This window comes from Rhinichthys klamathensis, unplaced genomic scaffold (genome assembly GCF_029890125.1).
Source record: "Rhinichthys klamathensis goyatoka isolate OS25496 unplaced genomic scaffold, OSU_Roscu_1.1 h1tg000496l_1, whole genome shotgun sequence".
In the NCBI taxonomy this organism is placed as follows: domain Eukaryota; kingdom Metazoa; phylum Chordata; class Actinopteri; order Cypriniformes; family Leuciscidae; genus Rhinichthys; species Rhinichthys klamathensis.
In genome coordinates, this window is record NW_026606979.1 from 330,505 (window position 1) to 348,570 (window position 18,066).

General features: G+C 34.8%; 1 protein-coding gene across 2 annotated transcripts in view; it reads left to right on the plus strand.

Annotated features, from left to right (window-relative positions):
* frmpd4 (FERM and PDZ domain containing 4) overlaps window positions 1–18,066 on the plus strand; it is a 96,362-nt gene that overhangs the window by 67,042 nt on the left and 11,254 nt on the right. For both annotated transcript variants that reach the window (XM_056237689.1, XM_056237691.1), the window contains exons 4-9: window positions 4,820–4,922; window positions 5,148–5,193; window positions 6,328–6,432; window positions 6,743–6,850; window positions 7,684–7,815; window positions 17,510–17,629. In XM_056237689.1, coding sequence (XP_056093664.1) covers window positions 4,820–4,922; window positions 5,148–5,193; window positions 6,328–6,432; window positions 6,743–6,850; window positions 7,684–7,815; window positions 17,510–17,629 — 614 coding nt within the window. The remainder of the gene's footprint in view (window positions 1–4,819; window positions 4,923–5,147; window positions 5,194–6,327; window positions 6,433–6,742; window positions 6,851–7,683; window positions 7,816–17,509; window positions 17,630–18,066) is intronic.

The following is an 18,066-nucleotide window of genomic DNA, read 5'->3' on the forward strand; positions in this document are numbered from 1 at the left end:
AAACTCTCGCATCTACTCCAGTTCTTCCGCTTATTATCCCATAAATACAGTAAAACAGCAAACTCTCGCATCTACTCCAGTTCTTCCGCTTATTATCCCATAAATACAGTAAAACAGCAAACTCCCGCATCTACTCCAGTTCTTCTGCTTATTATCCCATAAATACAGTAAAACAGCAAACTCCCGCATCTACTCCAGTTCTTCTGCTTATTATCCCATAAATACAGTAAAACAGCAAACTCTCGCATCTACTCCAGTTCTTCTGCTTATTATCCCATAAATACAGTAAAACAGCAAACTCTCGCATCTACTCCAGTTCTTCTGCTTATTATCCCATAAATACAGTAAAACAGCAAACTCCCGCATCTACTCCAGTTCTTCTGCTTATTATCCCATAAATACAGTAAAACAGCAAACTCTCGCATCTACTCCAGTTCTTCCGCTTATTATCCCATAAATACAGTAAAACAGCAAACTCTCGCATCTACTCCAGTTCTTCCGCTTATTATCCCATAAATACAGTAAAACAGCAAACTCTCGCATCTACTCCAGTTCTTCCGCTTATTATCCCATAAATACAGTAAAACAGCAAACTCTCGCATCTACTCCAGTTCTTCTGCTTATTATCCCATAAATACAGTAAAACAGCAAACTCTCGCATCAACTCCAGTTCTTCTGCTTATTATCCCATAAATACAGTAAAACAGCAAACTCTCGCATCTACTCCAGTTCTTCTGCTTATTATCCCATAAATACAGTAAAACAGCAAAGTCCCGCATCTACTCCAGTTCTTTTGCTTATTATCCCATAAATACAGTAAAACAGCAAACTCTCGCATCTACTCCAGTTCTTCTGCTTATTATCCCATAAATACAGTAAAACAGCAAACTCTCGCATCTACTCCAGTTCTTCTGCTTATTATCCCATAAATACAGTAAAACAGCAAACTCTCGCATCTACTCCAGTTCTTCTGCTTATTATCCCATAAATACAGTAAAACAGCAAAGTCCCGCATCTACTCCAGTTCTTCTGCTTATTATCCCATAAATACAGTAAAACAGCAAACTCCCGCATCTACTCCAGTTCTTCTGCTTATTATCCCATAAATCGAGCGTCAGCGTCAGTTCTGGCAGGCCAGGTAGTCAAGCTGCTGCTTATGCTATTTGCTATCAACACTGTCCCGTCAGCTGATCTGCTCCAGCTGAGCTGCATTAGCTGGTTAACTCCCCTCGCTGTTCAATGGCCAAGCTCAAACAAGGCGCCTTATTTTAAGCTCATTCACCTTGCTCATACATGCTTGCTGCTCGCTCTGCTAGCTCGCTGCTCGCTTCTGCTGGCTCGCTGCTCGCTTCTGGTGCAATATTGACACAGGACGACGTGATTCATTCTCCATTCATCTCTGAAAATCTTCACGAAGCTAAGTTCCTTTTTAATATTCATTGCTAAAAGCTATCAGTGTGTTGGCAACATCCTTCTTGTTAATGCTATTCGTGTGGCATTTGGGCTTATCTAACTAATCGTTTTCATAAAAATGCTTATGCGATCATATTGGCTACGTGCGTTATCTGTTGTCATTGGCAACTGATCGCGTTGCTCACGCTGGCTTTTACCACTATGCAGCGCAGATTCAAACAGCTTGCTGTGATAGGAATTCACTTCTGCGGACTGCCTCCGGACCGTATACAGCTCATTCTTACGCATTGTGCAACAACTACGGCGGTGACACGTACTCGCTCCGGTTTAACCCTTTAAGCTATGGGGCGGTGGTTTCTGCTGCTTACGAACGATACCTCCGTCCCGATGTTCGGGATATTCTTGACGCCCAGAAGCCATGAGCTCAAGTCTCTGATTTGTTTCGTTAATAAAACACATTTGATCATTATTTTGCTCGCGCTCTGCTCAGTTAACGCCCCTGAATGCGCTATCAGCTGTTCATTTATTCATCTAGCTCGTTCTCAGAGGTGGATTAATCATCTATCCATAGAGCTTACACTGTAGACTGTCAAACAGTAAATACAGATAATCTAGGTAACAGCATGTTTTAGCTATTGCGGTCTTGATTAGTCATTTCAGTAATTAATCAATATTTTTACTATTATAAATCGCTAAATCAATATTTTTACTATTATAAATCGCTAAATTAGGGCGGCTCAGTCGACACCGTTCGAGACACTCAATTTTGTTTTGGGGGGAATAGCTCGTGTGGTCAAATAATCATCCTCTGTATCACAGAGGATTGCCAGGTGTGGTTTTGTTTGGGGGGATATTTTAGCTCTCACAGTCTAAAACTGTGTGAGCGTTCCCTAATGCTGCTGCTGCTGTCCTCTGACTCTCTGCTATTTCATGGTGCTCATGAAAGGTCAGAGGACTCCCTGAACAGAGCCATACCGCCAATTTCAATTCAGGAACATCAACCTGTTTGCAATCTATTCAAATAATTCTTAATTATTTTGTCTGTGTGTTCTTGACTTAATGGACCTGACAGAAATCGAGCGTCAGCGTCAGTTCTGGCAGGCCAGGTAGTCAAGCCGCTGCTTATGCTATTTGCTATCAACACTGTCCCGTCAGCTGATCTGCTCCAGCTGAGCTGCATTAGCTGGTTAACTCCCCTCGCTGTTCAATGGCCAAGCTCAAACAAGGCGCCTTATTTTAAGCTCATTCACCTTGCTCATACATGCTTGCTGCTCGCTCTGCTAGCTCGCTGCTCGCTTCTGCTGGCTCGCTGCTCGCTTCTGGTGCCCGCCACCTCCCCAGCTCCTCCTTATGCATAACGTGGCATTTGCTATGTCATGTTGCCTGCTCTGTTCACAGGGGGATATTTTAGCTCTCACAGTCTAAAACTGTGTGAGCGTTCCCTAATGCTGCTGCTGCTGTCCTCTGACTCTCTGCTATTTCATGGTGCTCATGAAAGGTCAGAGGACTCCCTGAACAGAGCCATACCGCCAATTTCAATTCAGGAACATCAACCTGTTTGCAATCTATTCAAATAATTCTTAATTATTTTGTCTGTGTGTTCTTGACTTAATGGACCTGACAGAAATACAGTAAAACAGCAAACTCTCGCATCTACTCCAGTTCTTCCGCTTATTATCCCATAAATACAGTAAAGCAGCAAACTCTCGCATCTACTCCAGTTCTTCTGCTTATTATCCCATAAATACAGTAAAACAGCAAACTCTCGCATCTACTCCAGTTCTTCTGCTTATTATCCCATAAATACAGTAAAACAGCAAACTCTCGCATCTACTCCAGTTCTTCTGCTTATTATCCCATAAATACAGTAAAACAGCAAACTCTCGCATCTACTCCAGTTCTTCTGCTTATTATCCCATAAATACAGTAAAACAGCAAACTCTCGCATCTACTCCAGTTCTTCTGCTTATTATCCCATAAATACAGTAAAACAGCAAACTCTCGCATCTACTCCAGTTCTTCCGCTTATTATCCCATAAATACAGTAAAACAGCAAACTCCCGCATCTACTCCAGTTCTTCTGCTTATTATCCCATAAATACAGTTAAACAGCAAACTCTCGCATCTACTCCAGTTCTTCTGCTTATTATCCCATAAATACAGTAAAACAGCAAACTCTCGCATCTACTCCAGTTCTTCTGCTTATTATCCCATAAATACAGTAAAACAGCAAACTCTCGCATCTACTCCAGTTCTTCTGCTTATTATCCCATAAATACAGTAAAACAGCAAAGTCCCGCATCTACTCCAGTTCTTCTGCTTATTATCCCATAAATACAGTAAAACAGCAAACTCTCGCATCTACTCCAGTTCTTCTGCTTATTATCCCATAAATACAGTAAAACAGCAAACTCCCGCATCTACTCCAGTTCTTCTGCTTATTATCCCATAAATACAGTAAAACAGCAAACTCTCGCATCTACTCCAGTTCTTCTGCTTATTATCCCATAAATACAGTAAAACAGCAAAGTCCCGCATCTACTCCAGTTCTTCTGCTTATTATCCCATAAATACAGTAAAACAGCAAACTCTCGCATCTACTCCAGTTCTTCTGCTTATTATCCCATAAATACAGTAAAACAGCAAACTCCCGCATCTACTCCAGTTCTTCTGCTTATTATCCCATAAATACAGTAAAACAGCAAACTCTCGCATCTACTCCAGTTCTTCTGCTTATTATCCCATAAATACAGTAAAACAGCAAACTCTCGCATCTACTCCAGTTCTTCTGCTTATTATCCCATAAATACAGTAAAACAGCAAACTCTCGCATCTACTCCAGTTCTTCTGCTTATTATCCCATAAATACAGTAAAACAGCAAACTCTCGCATCTACTCCAGTTCTTCTGCTTATTATCCCATAAATACAGTAAAACAGCAAACTCTCGCATCTACAGTTCTTCTGTGTTTATTCACATAACGCTGTCATTTCAGGCAAGTTGAGCTTGATTAAATAATTCTGTATTACAAATTAAAGTAATTAAACTTGACCTTTTCTATCTTCACTTTCACTACTGTTCTAACGTTTGGGGTCGTGTTAGTGTGTGTGTGTGATGCATAGGTTTAGGGGTCGTGTTAGTGTGTGTGTGTGTGTGTGTGTGATGGATAGGTTTAGGGGTCATGTTAGTGTGTGTGTGTGTGTGTGTGTGTGATAGGTTTAGGGGTCGTGATAGTGTGTGTGTGTGTGTGTGTGTGTGTGTGTGTGATAGGTTTAGGGGTCGTGTTAGTGTAAGTAGATAAAATACTGTACACAGTTTGGACGGTATAAAAACCATTACGTCTATGGAGGTCCTCATAAAACGTGTGTGTTTTTTTTGTGTGTGTGTGTGTGTGTGTGTGTGTGCAGGAGGTCCTTCAGAAGGGAGGCTGATCCCAGGAGACGAGATCGTGATGATAAATGATGAAGCCGTGAGTTCGGCTCCGAGGGAACGGGTCATTGATCTGGTCAGGTACTGGAAACCATCAAACCTGTAGTGTGTCGCTCCTCATCTGAGACTCGGTGTAAATCATCAGATGTTTCTGTCTACAGTCACCGTATAGAAAGGGTTTGAACTGTAGCTGTGATTTAAGGTTTTCAAGACCGGAGCTTCAGATTCTGGACGTGTTTCAAGCACACACCCCTGATCCAGCGAGAGAATCTTCACTTTATCTCGTCTGTGTTCTGTGTTTTGCAGGAGTTGTAAGGAGTCGATCATCCTGACGGTGGTTCAGCCGTACCCTGTGAGTCCTGGTGTTCACGATCCTCTATATATTAACCTCTGGTGTCATGTTAGTTCGGCAGTGTCTCGGCTGATTTTAGGTCCTGTGTTTTAATCCGTTCTAAAATTTTAAAATCACCAATAAAAGTCTGCAGATCAGTGTTATTTCAGTCTCATTGATTTACTATTAGTGGTTTTAATATTTTAAAATAGATATTATTTATTTTTGTATAGATTTTCACTTTGATTGGAAAGTTTTAGTATTTTTTGTTTTGTCTTTTTGGATTTTTGGAAATATTTTTTTTATGTCTGTTTAGTTTTTATTTATAACGTTATAGCTGAAAAAAAATCTTTAACTTATATTTCAGCTGTAATTATAGTTAACGATAATAATCCTGCTGCACATTCCATCTTTTTTTGCGCAATTCTTTCAAAAACCTTTAGAAAAAATATAGGAATAAATATTATATAGGTAAATTTTTTTGTATTTCAATTCATATTTTGTTATTTCAATTAATTTTTTTTTTATTTCATGTAACAAAAATATTTGTTATCAACTCTAATTTTAGTTAACGATAATAATCCAGCTGCAGATTTTTTTCAATCTTATTTTGTTTTAGTTCATGTTTTTTATTTTATTTAAAATAACGAAAAGTGATTTTTATGGTTTTAATTTTAGTTAACAATAAAATGCTGCAGATCCATCTAAACCAGTTTATTTCTTTCAAATACTCTTTTTATATATTTTATTTCAGTTAATGTTTATTTTATTTCAGATAACAAAACTTTTTTTTTAAGTTTTTAACTGTAATTTTAGTTAACGATTATAATATTTTGTTTTAGTTAATGTTTGTTTCAAATAATTTTTATGCTTTTAATTTTAGTTACCAATAAAATGCTGCAGATTCCATCTAAACCTGTTTATTTCTTTCAAATTTTATTTCAGTTAATGTTTATTTTATTTCAAGGAACGAAAAAGTTTGTTTTTTTGTTTTGTTTTTTAAAACTTTTTTAGCTGTAATATTAATTTTCTTTAACGATGATGACCCTGCTGCAGATTGCATCTAGACCTGCTTATGAGTGTGTGGCTCAGACGATAATGGCTTGATTTACATTGACATGTCAGTGATGTTGTTGCTCTGTTATTCCCCTTCAGTCGCCCAAATCTGCCTTCATCAGTGCGGCTAAAAAGGCCAAGCTGAAATCCAACCCGGTCAAAGTGCGCTTTGCTGAAGAAGTCATTATTAACGGACAAGTACCGGTAAGTGAAAAACGACACGTTTGGCTTGGATAATGTGACATTTCTGATATTCAGGGAGAAAAACAGTTGGGTTCTGATTATATTCATCTTGGATTGATTGGATTGTGAGTCAGGTGATTAAAGTAAGAGGATTGGGGAGAGTGTTATTGCACGACACACGTTACATAAATCACTGTGTTCGTTAATAACTGTGCATTACAGTGTTTCGTAATTAGTGGCACAACAAGAGGTTGGTTATTAAAATGATGCAGACTCATGTTTGTGTGCAGCGAAGTGATTTTATTAAAAACACGAGTGTTTTCGTCTGCAGGAATCGGTGAAGGATAATTCCCTGCTCTTCATGCCAAACGTGCTGAAGGTGTATCTGGAAAACGGACAAACGAAATCCTTCAAGTTTGACTGCAACACCTCCATTAAGGTATTAAAACATAGCAAAAGTGTTTCATTCACAAATCACTGCCGCCACATTGTGGAGGCGGCCGCATAATGATTTAATGGTTGGCAATGTGATGAAATATTTACAGTCAAGTTAAACACTACTGTTCTAAAGATTATATTTGAATACTTTTGTTCACATTAGATTGATCAAAAGTGACAGTAAAGGCATTTATGTTACAAAAGATTCTATCTCAAATAAATGCTGAACTTTCTATTCATCAAAGAGTCCTGAAAAATAACATGTGAAAAATATGAAAAACACTGCTAATAATCATAAATGTGTCTTGATCATCAGATCCTCATATTAGAGTGATTTCTAAAGGATCATGTGACACTGAAGACTGGAGTAATGATGCTGAAAATTCAGCTTTGATCACAGGAATAAATTACACTTTACTGTATATTCACATAGAGAACAGCTGATTTACATTGTAATAATATTTCGCATTTTTACTTGTATTAACTTTTACTGTAGTTTTGATCAAATAAACAGAAGAGACTCTCTCAGAAACATTACATGTCGCACCGACCCCAAACATTGGCCGGTAGTGCCACTATCACTCAACGCCGGCGATATGTTATGCCCTAAATTAATACATGATTATTAACTAACTGTATTTTTCTATGTACATTTCTGAAATCCACTTTCTGTAAAGCTGCTTTGAAACAAAATGTATTGTGAAAAGCGCTATACAAATACATTTGAATTGAATTGAATTGAATTCAATAGTGTAAGTGAATGTGGATGTCGTTGATCTCAGACACACACTACCCGCTGAAGAGGAATAATAGAGATGTTCTTCTGTTTGAAAGGATGTTATTCTGACGCTGCAAGAGAAGCTGTCGATTAAAAGCATCGAGCACTTCTCTCTGATGCTGGAGCACAAGATGGACGGATCTGCAACCAAGCTGATGCTTCTTCACGAGCAGGAGATGCTGATGCAGGTCAGTGTCACACTATCAGTTCATATCACTATAACACTATCAGTTCATATCACTATAACACTATCAGTTCATATCACTATCAGTTCATATCACTATCAGTTCATATCACTATCAGTTCATATCACTATAACACTATCAGTTCATATCACTATCAGTTCATATCACTATAACACTATCAGTTCATATCACTATAACACTATCAGTTCATATCACTATCAGTTCATATCACTATCAGTTCATATCACTATCAGTTCATATCACTATAACACTATCAGTTCATATCACTATAACACTATCAGTTCATATCACTATCAGTTCATATCACTATCAGTTCATATCACTATCAGTTCATATCACTATAACACTATCAGTTCATATCACTATAACACTATCAGTTCATATCACTATCAGTTCATATCACTATCAGTTCATATCACTATTTCATATCACTATCAGTTCATATCACTATCAGTTCATATCACTATCAGTTCATATCACTATAACACTATCAGTTCATATCACTATCAGTTCATATCACTATCAGTTCATATCACTATCACTATCAGTTCATATCACTATCAGTTCATATCACTATCAGTTCATATCACTATCAGTTCATATCACTATCAGTTCATATCACTATAACACTATCACTATCAGTTCATATCACTATCACTATCAGTTCATTTCACTATCAGTTCATATCACTATCACTATCAGTTCATATCACTATCAGTTCATATCACTATCACTATCAGTTCATATCACTATCAGTTCATATCACTATCAGTTCATATCACTATAACACTATCACTATCAGTTCATATCACTATAACACTATCAGTTCATATCACTATAACACTATCAGTTCATATCACTATCAGTTCATATCACTATCAGTTCATATCACTATCAGTTCATATCACTATCAGTTCATATCACTATAACACTATCAGTTCATATCACTATCAGTTCATATCACTATCAGTTCATATCACTATCACTATCAGTTCATATCACTATCAGTTCATATCACTATCAGTTCATATCACTATCAGTTCATATCACTATAACACTATCACTATCAGTTCATATCACTATCACTATCAGTTCATTTCACTATCAGTTCATATCACTATCACTATCAGTTCATATCACTATCAGTTCATATCACTATCACTATCAGTTCATATCACTATCAGTTCATATCACTATCACTATCAGTTCATATCACTATCAGTTCATATCACTATCAGTTCATATCACTATAACACTATCACTATCAGTTCATATCACTATATCACTATCACTATCAGTTCATATCACTATCACTATCAGTTCATATCACTATCAGTTCATATCACTATCAGTTCATATCACTATCAGTTCATATCACTATATCACTATCACTATCAGTTCATATCACTATATCACTATCACTATCAGTTCATATCAATATAACACTATCACTATCAGTTCATATCACTATCACTATCAGTTCATATCACTATCAGTTCATATCACTATCAGTTCATATCACTATCAGTTCATATCACTATATCACTATCACTATCAGTTCATATCACTATATCACTATCACTATCAGTTCATATCAATATATCACTATCACTATCAGTTCATATCACTATCACTATCAGTTCATATCACTATCAGTTCATATCACTATCAGTTCATATCACTATATCACTATCACTATCAGTTCATATCACTATATCACTATCACTATCAGTTCATATCAATATAACACTATCACTATCAGTTCATATCACTATCAGTTCATATCACTATCAGTTCATATCACTATAACACTATCACTATCAGTTCATATCACTATCAGTTCATATCACTATATCACTATCACTATCAGTTCATATCACTATCAGTTCATATCACTATATCACTATCACTATCAGTTCATATCAATATAACACTATCAGTATCAGTTCATATCACTATCAGTTCATATCACTATCAGTTCATATCACTATAGCACTATCACTATCAGTTCAAATCACTATCAGTTCATATCACTATATCACTATCACTATCAGTTCATATCACTATCACTATCAGTTCATATCACTATATCACTATCACTATCAGTTCATATCACTATAACACTATCACTATCAGTTCATATCACTATCAGTTCATATCACTATATCACTATCACTATCAGTTCATATCACTATCACTATCAGTTCATATCACTATCAGTTCATATCACTATATCACTATCACTATCAGTTCATATCACTATCAGTTCATATCACTATCAGTTCATATCACTATATCACTATCAGTTCATATCACTATCAGTTCATATCACTATATCACTATCAGTTCATATCACTATCACTATCAGTTCATATCACTATCAGTTCATATCACTATAGCACTATCACTATCAGTTCATATCACTATCAGTTCATATCACTATATCACTATCACTATCAGTTCATATCACTATCACTATCAGTTCATATCACTATATCACTATCACTATCAGTTCATATCACTATAACACTATCACTATCAGTTCATATCACTATCACTATCAGTTCATATCACTATATCACTATCACTATCAGTTCATATCACTATCACTATCAGTTCATATCACTATCAGTTCATATCACTATATCACTATCACTATCAGTTCATATCACTATCAGTTCATATCACTATCAGTTCATATCACTATCAGTTCATATCACTATATCACTATCAGTTCATATCACTATCAGTTCATATCACTATATCACTATCACTATCAGTTCATATCACTATCAGTTCATATCACTATCAGTTCATATCACTATCAGTTAATATCACTATAACACTATCACTATCAGTTCATATCAATATAACACTATCACTATCAGTTCATATCACTATCAGTTCATATCACTATCAGTTCATATCACTATCACTATCAGTTCATATCACTATCAGTTCATATCACTATCAGTTCATATCACTATATCACTATCACTATCAGTTCATATCACTATAACACTATCACTATCAGTTCATATCACTATCACTATCAGTTCATATCACTATCAGTTCATATCACTATCACTATCAGTTCATATCACTATAACACTATCACTATCAGTTCATTTCACTATCATTTCATATCACTATCACTATTAGTTCATATCACTATCACTATTAGTTCATATCACTATCAGTTCATATCACTATATCACTATCACTATCAGTTCATATCACTATAACACTATCACTATCAGTTCATATCACTATCAGTTCATATCACTATCAGTTCATATCACTATCAGTTCATATCACTATAACACTATCACTATCAGTTCATATCACTATAACACTATCACTATCAGTTCATATCACTATCAGTTCATATCACTATAACACTATCACTATCAGTTCATATCACTATCACTATCAGTTCATATCACTATCACTATCAGTTCATATCACTATCAGTTCATATCACTATCAGTTCATATCACTATCAGTTCATATCACTATATCACTATCACTATCAGTTCATATCACTATAACACTATCACTATCAGTTCATATCACTATCAGTTCATATCACTATAACACTATCACTATCAGTTCATATCACTATATCACTATCACTATCAGTTCATATCACTATCACTATCAGTTCATATCACTATCAGTTCATATCACTATCAGTTCATATCACTATCAGTTCATATCACTATATCACTATCACTATCAGTTCATATCACTATCAGTTCATATCACTATCAGTTCATATCACTGTAACACTATCACTATGGCAAGCCGTTTTAACTTTTATTCATTTCCAGGATATGAATACTTGATATCAACAATTCAATTTTCACTAGTTAAAATTATAATTATTGATATCAGGAATAATATTTCTACTAGTAACAATGGCAATTTTTGATATCAGGAATTACATTTTCACTAGTAACAATGCTAATTCTTGACATCAACATTTACATTTTCACTAGTTAAAATGATAATTCTTGATATCAACAATTGAATTGCAACTAGTAAAAACTATAATTCTTGATATCTGTAATTGTATTTTCACTAGTGAAATGTCACCATAGGCTAGGCAAGCCGTTTTAACTTTTATTCATTTCCAGGATATGAATACTTGATATCAACAATTACATTTTAGATATCAACAATTACATTTTTTGATATCAACAATTAAATTTTTGATATCAACAATTACATTTTTGATATCAACAATTCAATTGTTGATATCAACAATTCAATTCTTGATATCAACAATTGAATTATTGATATCAAAAATGTAATTCTTGATATCAACAATTGTATTTTCACTAGTGAAATGTCACCATAGACTGCCATTCAAAATCAATTGTTGATATCAAGAATTGATTTCTTACTAGTAGAAATATAATTTTTGATATCAATAATTACATTGTTACTAGTAAAAATGCGAATTCCTGATATCAATAATTAAATTATCACTAGTCTAAATGTCTATTCTTGATATCAATAACTGAATTGCTACTAGTAAAAATTTTCATTTTTGATATCTGAAAATGTATTTCTGATATCAATATTATTTCAGATATCTAAAATGGCTTTCTTACTAGTAACAATCACATTCATGATATCAGAAATTAACATTGTCACTAGTGAAAATTGAATTATTGATATCAAAAATGAACATTGTTACTAGTAGCAATTCAATTGTTGATATCAAGAATAGACATTTCAACTAGTGACAATTTAATTCTTGATATCAAAAATAAAGGTTTTTACTAGTAAGAATTGTATTTCTGATATGTGAAATTGGAATTTCAACTAGTAAGAAATCAATTCTTGATATCAAGAATTGATTTTGAATGGCAGCCTATGGTGACATTTCACTAGTGAAAATACAATTACAGATATCAAGAATTATAGTTTTTACTAGTTGCAATTCAATTGTTGATATCAAGAATTATCATTTTAACTAGTGAAAATGTAAATGTTGATGTCAAGAATTAGCATTGTTACTAGTGAAAATGTAATTCCTGATATCAAAAATTGCCATTGTTACTAGTAGAAATAGTATTCCTGATATCAATAATTATAATTTTAACTAGTGAACATTGAATTGTTGATATCAAGTATTCATATCCTGGAAATGAATAAAAGTTAAAACGGCTTGGCTGCCATTCAAAATCAATTCTTGATATCAAGAATTGATTTCTTACTAGTTGAAATTCCAATTTCACATATCAGAAATACAATTCTTACTAGTAAAAACCTTTATTTTTGATATCAAGAATTAAATTGTCACTAGTTGAAATGTCTATTCTTGATATCAACAATTGAATTGCTACTAGTAACAATGTTCATTTTTGATATCAATAATTCAATTTTCACTAGTGACAATGTTAATTTCTGATATCATGAATGTGATTGTTACTAGTAAGAAAGCCATTTTAGATATCTGAAATAATATTGATATCAGAAATACATTTTCAGATATCAAAAATGAAAATTTGTACTAGTAGCAATTCAGTTATTGATATCAAGAATAGACATTTAGACTAGTGATAATTTAATTATTGATATCAGGAATTCGCATTTTTACTAGTAACAATGTAATTATTGATATCAAAAATTATATTCCTACTAGTAAGAAATCAATTCTTGATATCAACAATTGATTTTGAATGGCAGTCTATGGTGACATTTCACTAGTGAAAATACAATTGTTGATATCAAGAATTACATTTTTGATATCAATAATTCAATTGTTGATATCAAGAATTGAATTGTTGATATCAAGAATTCAATTGTTGATATCAACAATTGAATTGTTGATATCAAAAATTTAATTGTTGATATCAAAAAATGTAATTGTTGATATCAAAAATGTAATTGTTGATATCAACAATTCATATCCTGGAAATGAATAAAAGTTAAAACGGCTTGCCATACTATCACTATCAGTTCATATCACTATCAGTTCATATCACTATCAGTTCATATCACTATCAGTTCATATCAGTTCATATCACTATCACTATCAGTTCATATCACTATCACTATCAGTTCATATCACTATCAGTTCATATTCACTATCAGTTCATATCACTATCAGTTCATATCACTATCAGTTCATATCACTATATCACTATCACTATCAGTTCATATCACTATATCACTATCACTATCAGTTCATATCACTATCAGTTCATCAGTTCATATCACTATCAGTTCATATCACTATATCACTATGACTATCAGTTCATATCACTATATCACTATCACTATCAGTTCATATCACTATCAGTTCATCAGTTCATATCACTATCAGTTCATATCACTATATCACTATCACTATCAGTTCATATCACTATCAGTTCATATCACTATCAGTTCATATCACTATCAGTTCATATCACTATTAGTTCATATCACTATCAGTTCATATCACTATCAGTTCATATCACTATCAGTTCATATCACTATCACTATCAGTTCATATCACTATCATCACTATCAGTTCATATCACTATCAGTTCATATCACTATCAGTTCATATCACTATCAGTTCATATCACTATCAGTTCATATCACTATATCACTATCACTATCAGTTCATATCACTATCAGTTCATATCACTATCAGTTCATATCACTATCAGTTCATATCACTATATCACTATCACTATCAGTTCATATCACTATCAGTTCATATCACTATATCACTATCACTATCAGTTAATATCATTATCAGTTAATATCACTATCAGTTCATATCACTATATCACTATCACTATCAGTTCATATCACTATCAGTTCATATCACTCAGTTCATATCACTATCAGTTCATATCACTATCAGTTCATATCACTATAACACTATCACTATCAGTTCATATCAATATAACACTATCACTATCAGTTCATATCACTATCAGTTCATATCACTATCAGTTCATATCACTATATCACTATCACTATCAGTTCATATCACTATCAGTTCATATCACTATCAGTTCATATCACTATCAGTTCATATCACTATAACACTATCACTATCAGTTCATATCAATATATCACTATCACTATCAGTTCATATCACTATCAGTTCATATCACTATCAGTTCATATCACTATCAGTTCATATCACTATATCACTATCACTATCAGTTCATATCACTATCAGTTCATATCACTATCAGTTAATATCACTATATCACTATCACTATCAGTTAATATCACTATCAGTTAATATCACTATCAGTTCATATCACTATCACTATCAGTTCATATCACTATCACTATCAGTTCATATCACTATCAGTTCATATCACTATCAGTTCATATCACTATCAGTTCATATCACTATCACTATCAGTTCATATCACTATCAGTTCATATCACTATCAGTTCATATCACTATCAGTTCATATCACTATCAGTTCATATCACTATCAGTTCATATCACTATTAGTTCATATCACTATCAGTTCATATCACTATCAGTTCATATCACTATCACTATCAGTTCATATCACTATCAGTTCATATCACTATCAGTTCATATCACTATCACTATCAGTTCATATCACTATCAGTTCATATCACTGTCACTATCAGTTCATATCACTATCAGTTCATATCACTATCAGTTCATATCACTATCAGTTCATATCACTATCAGTTCATATCACTATCAGTTCATATCACTATTAGTTCATATCACTATCAGTTCATATCACTATCCGTTCATATCACTATCACTATCAGTTCATATCACTATCAGTTCATATCACTATCAGTTCATATCACTATCACTATCAGTTCATATCACTATCAGTTCATATCACTATCACTATCAGTTCATATCACTATCAGTTCATATCACTATCAGTTCATATCACTATCAGTTCATATCACTATCAGTTCATATCAGTTCATATCACTATCAGTTCATATCACTATCACTATCAGTTCATATCACTATCAGTTCATATCACTATCACTATCAGTTCATATCACTATCAGTTCATATCAGTATCACTATCAGTTCATATCACTATCAGTTCATTTCACTATAGGTCAGTGTAATATCGCAGTCTCACAGCCAGAGAATCATAAGAGAAGAGAGTTAGATAGGAGTGACACAAAAGCCTAGAACCCTATATATATATACACTCACCGGCCACTTTATTAGGTACCCCATGCTAGTAACGGGTTGGACCACCTTTTGCCTTCAGAACTGCCTCAATTCTTCGTGGCATAGATTCAACAAGGTGCTGGAAGCATTCCTCAGGGAGTTTGGTCCATATTGACATGATGGCATCACACAGTTGCCGCAGATTTGTCGGCTGCACATCCATGATGCGAATCTCCCGTTCCACCACATCCCAAAGATGCTCTATTGGGTTGAGATCTGGTGACTGTGGAGGCCATTTTAGTACAGTGAACTCATTGTCATGTTCAAGAAACCAATTTGAAATGATTAGAGCTTTGTGACATGGTGGAAGTAGCCATCAGAGGATGGGTACATGGTGGCCATAAAGGGATGGACATGGTCAGAAACAATGCTCAGGTAGGCCGTGGCATTTAAACGATGCCCAATTGGCACTAAGGGGGCTAAAGTGTGCCAGGAAAACATCCCCCACACCATTACACCACCACCACCAGCCTGCACAGTGGTAACAAGGCATGATGGTTCCATGTTCTCATTCTGTTTACGCCAAATTCTGACTCTAACATCTGAATGTCTCAACAGAAATCGAGACTCATCAGACCAGGCAACATTTTTCCAGTCTTCAACTGTTCAATTTTGGTGAGCTCTTGCAAATTGTAGCCTCTTTTTCCTATTTGTAGTGGAGATGAGTGGTACCCGGTGGAGTCTTCTGCTGTTGTAGCCCATCCGCCTCAAGGTTGTGCGTGTTGTGGCTTCACAAATGCTTTGCTGCATACCTCGGTTGTAACGAGTGGTTATTTCAGTCACTGTTGCCCTTCTATCAGCTCGAACCAGTCTGGCCATTCTCCTCTGACCTCTGGCATCAACAAGGCATTTCCGCCCACAGAACTGCCGCTCACTGGATGTTTTTTCTTTTTCGGACCATTCTCTGTAAACCCTAGAGATGGTTGTGCGTGAAAATCCCAGTAGATTAGCAGTTTCTGAAATACTCAGACCAGCCCTTCTGGCACCAACAATCATGCCACGTTCAAAGTCACTCAAATCACCTTTCTTCCCCATACTGATGCTCGGTTTGAACTGCAGGAGATTGTCTTGACCATGTCTACATGCCTAAATGCACTGAGTTGCCGCCATGTGATTGGCTGCTTAGAAATTAAGTGTTAACGAGCAGTTGGACAGGTGTACCTAATAAAGTGGCCGGTGAGTGTATATATATATGCATACATGTATATCAGTGTTGTCAAATTGATTGATCACAGTTAACCATGTATATTATTTATATATATAGATAGATAGATAGATAGATAGATAGATAGATAGATAGACAGACAGACAGACAGACGGACGGACGGACGGATGGACGGAGATAGATAGATAGATAGATAGATAGATAGATAGATAGATAGATAGATAGATAGATAGATAGATAGATAGATAGGATGTATGTATGGATGGATAGATAGCGAGTAACAGTGCTGTGTTGTTTCTCAGGTCACTCAGAGACCAGGATCACACAAGATGAAATGTTTTTTCCGCATCAGTTTTCTTCCGAAAGACCCGGTGGATCTTCTGAGGAGAGACGCCGTCGCCTTCGATTACCTCTACGTCCAGGTGCAGTTCATCTTAAACTCAGAGAACAACACTTCATATCTTCAGTCACACTTCTTCTCCAGTAAATGTGTCTCGATTTATGAATGTTTAGATATTAGTGCTGGAGAACGAGACAGAAACACTGAGGAAGAACAGCATTATAAATGTTAAAGCAGGATCTCTATCGTTCGGTTTATGACATAATGCCGTCCAGCCATTGAGTCAAGTCATGTCAACTCGAGTCTCCTTCATCTATACAGCGCTGTAACAGTATAGAGTTTCACAGCAGCTTTACAGTGATAACAGGAGATTACAGTAACAGAGAGTGTTTAGGCTTTACAGCAGCTCTAGAATAGAGTTATTGTCCAGATAAAGTTAGTTTTGATTGATTCACTTCCGTTGCTGAGAAGAGAAGAGTGTTTCTCCTGCTGAAGTGTGTGTGTGTGTGTGTGTGTGTG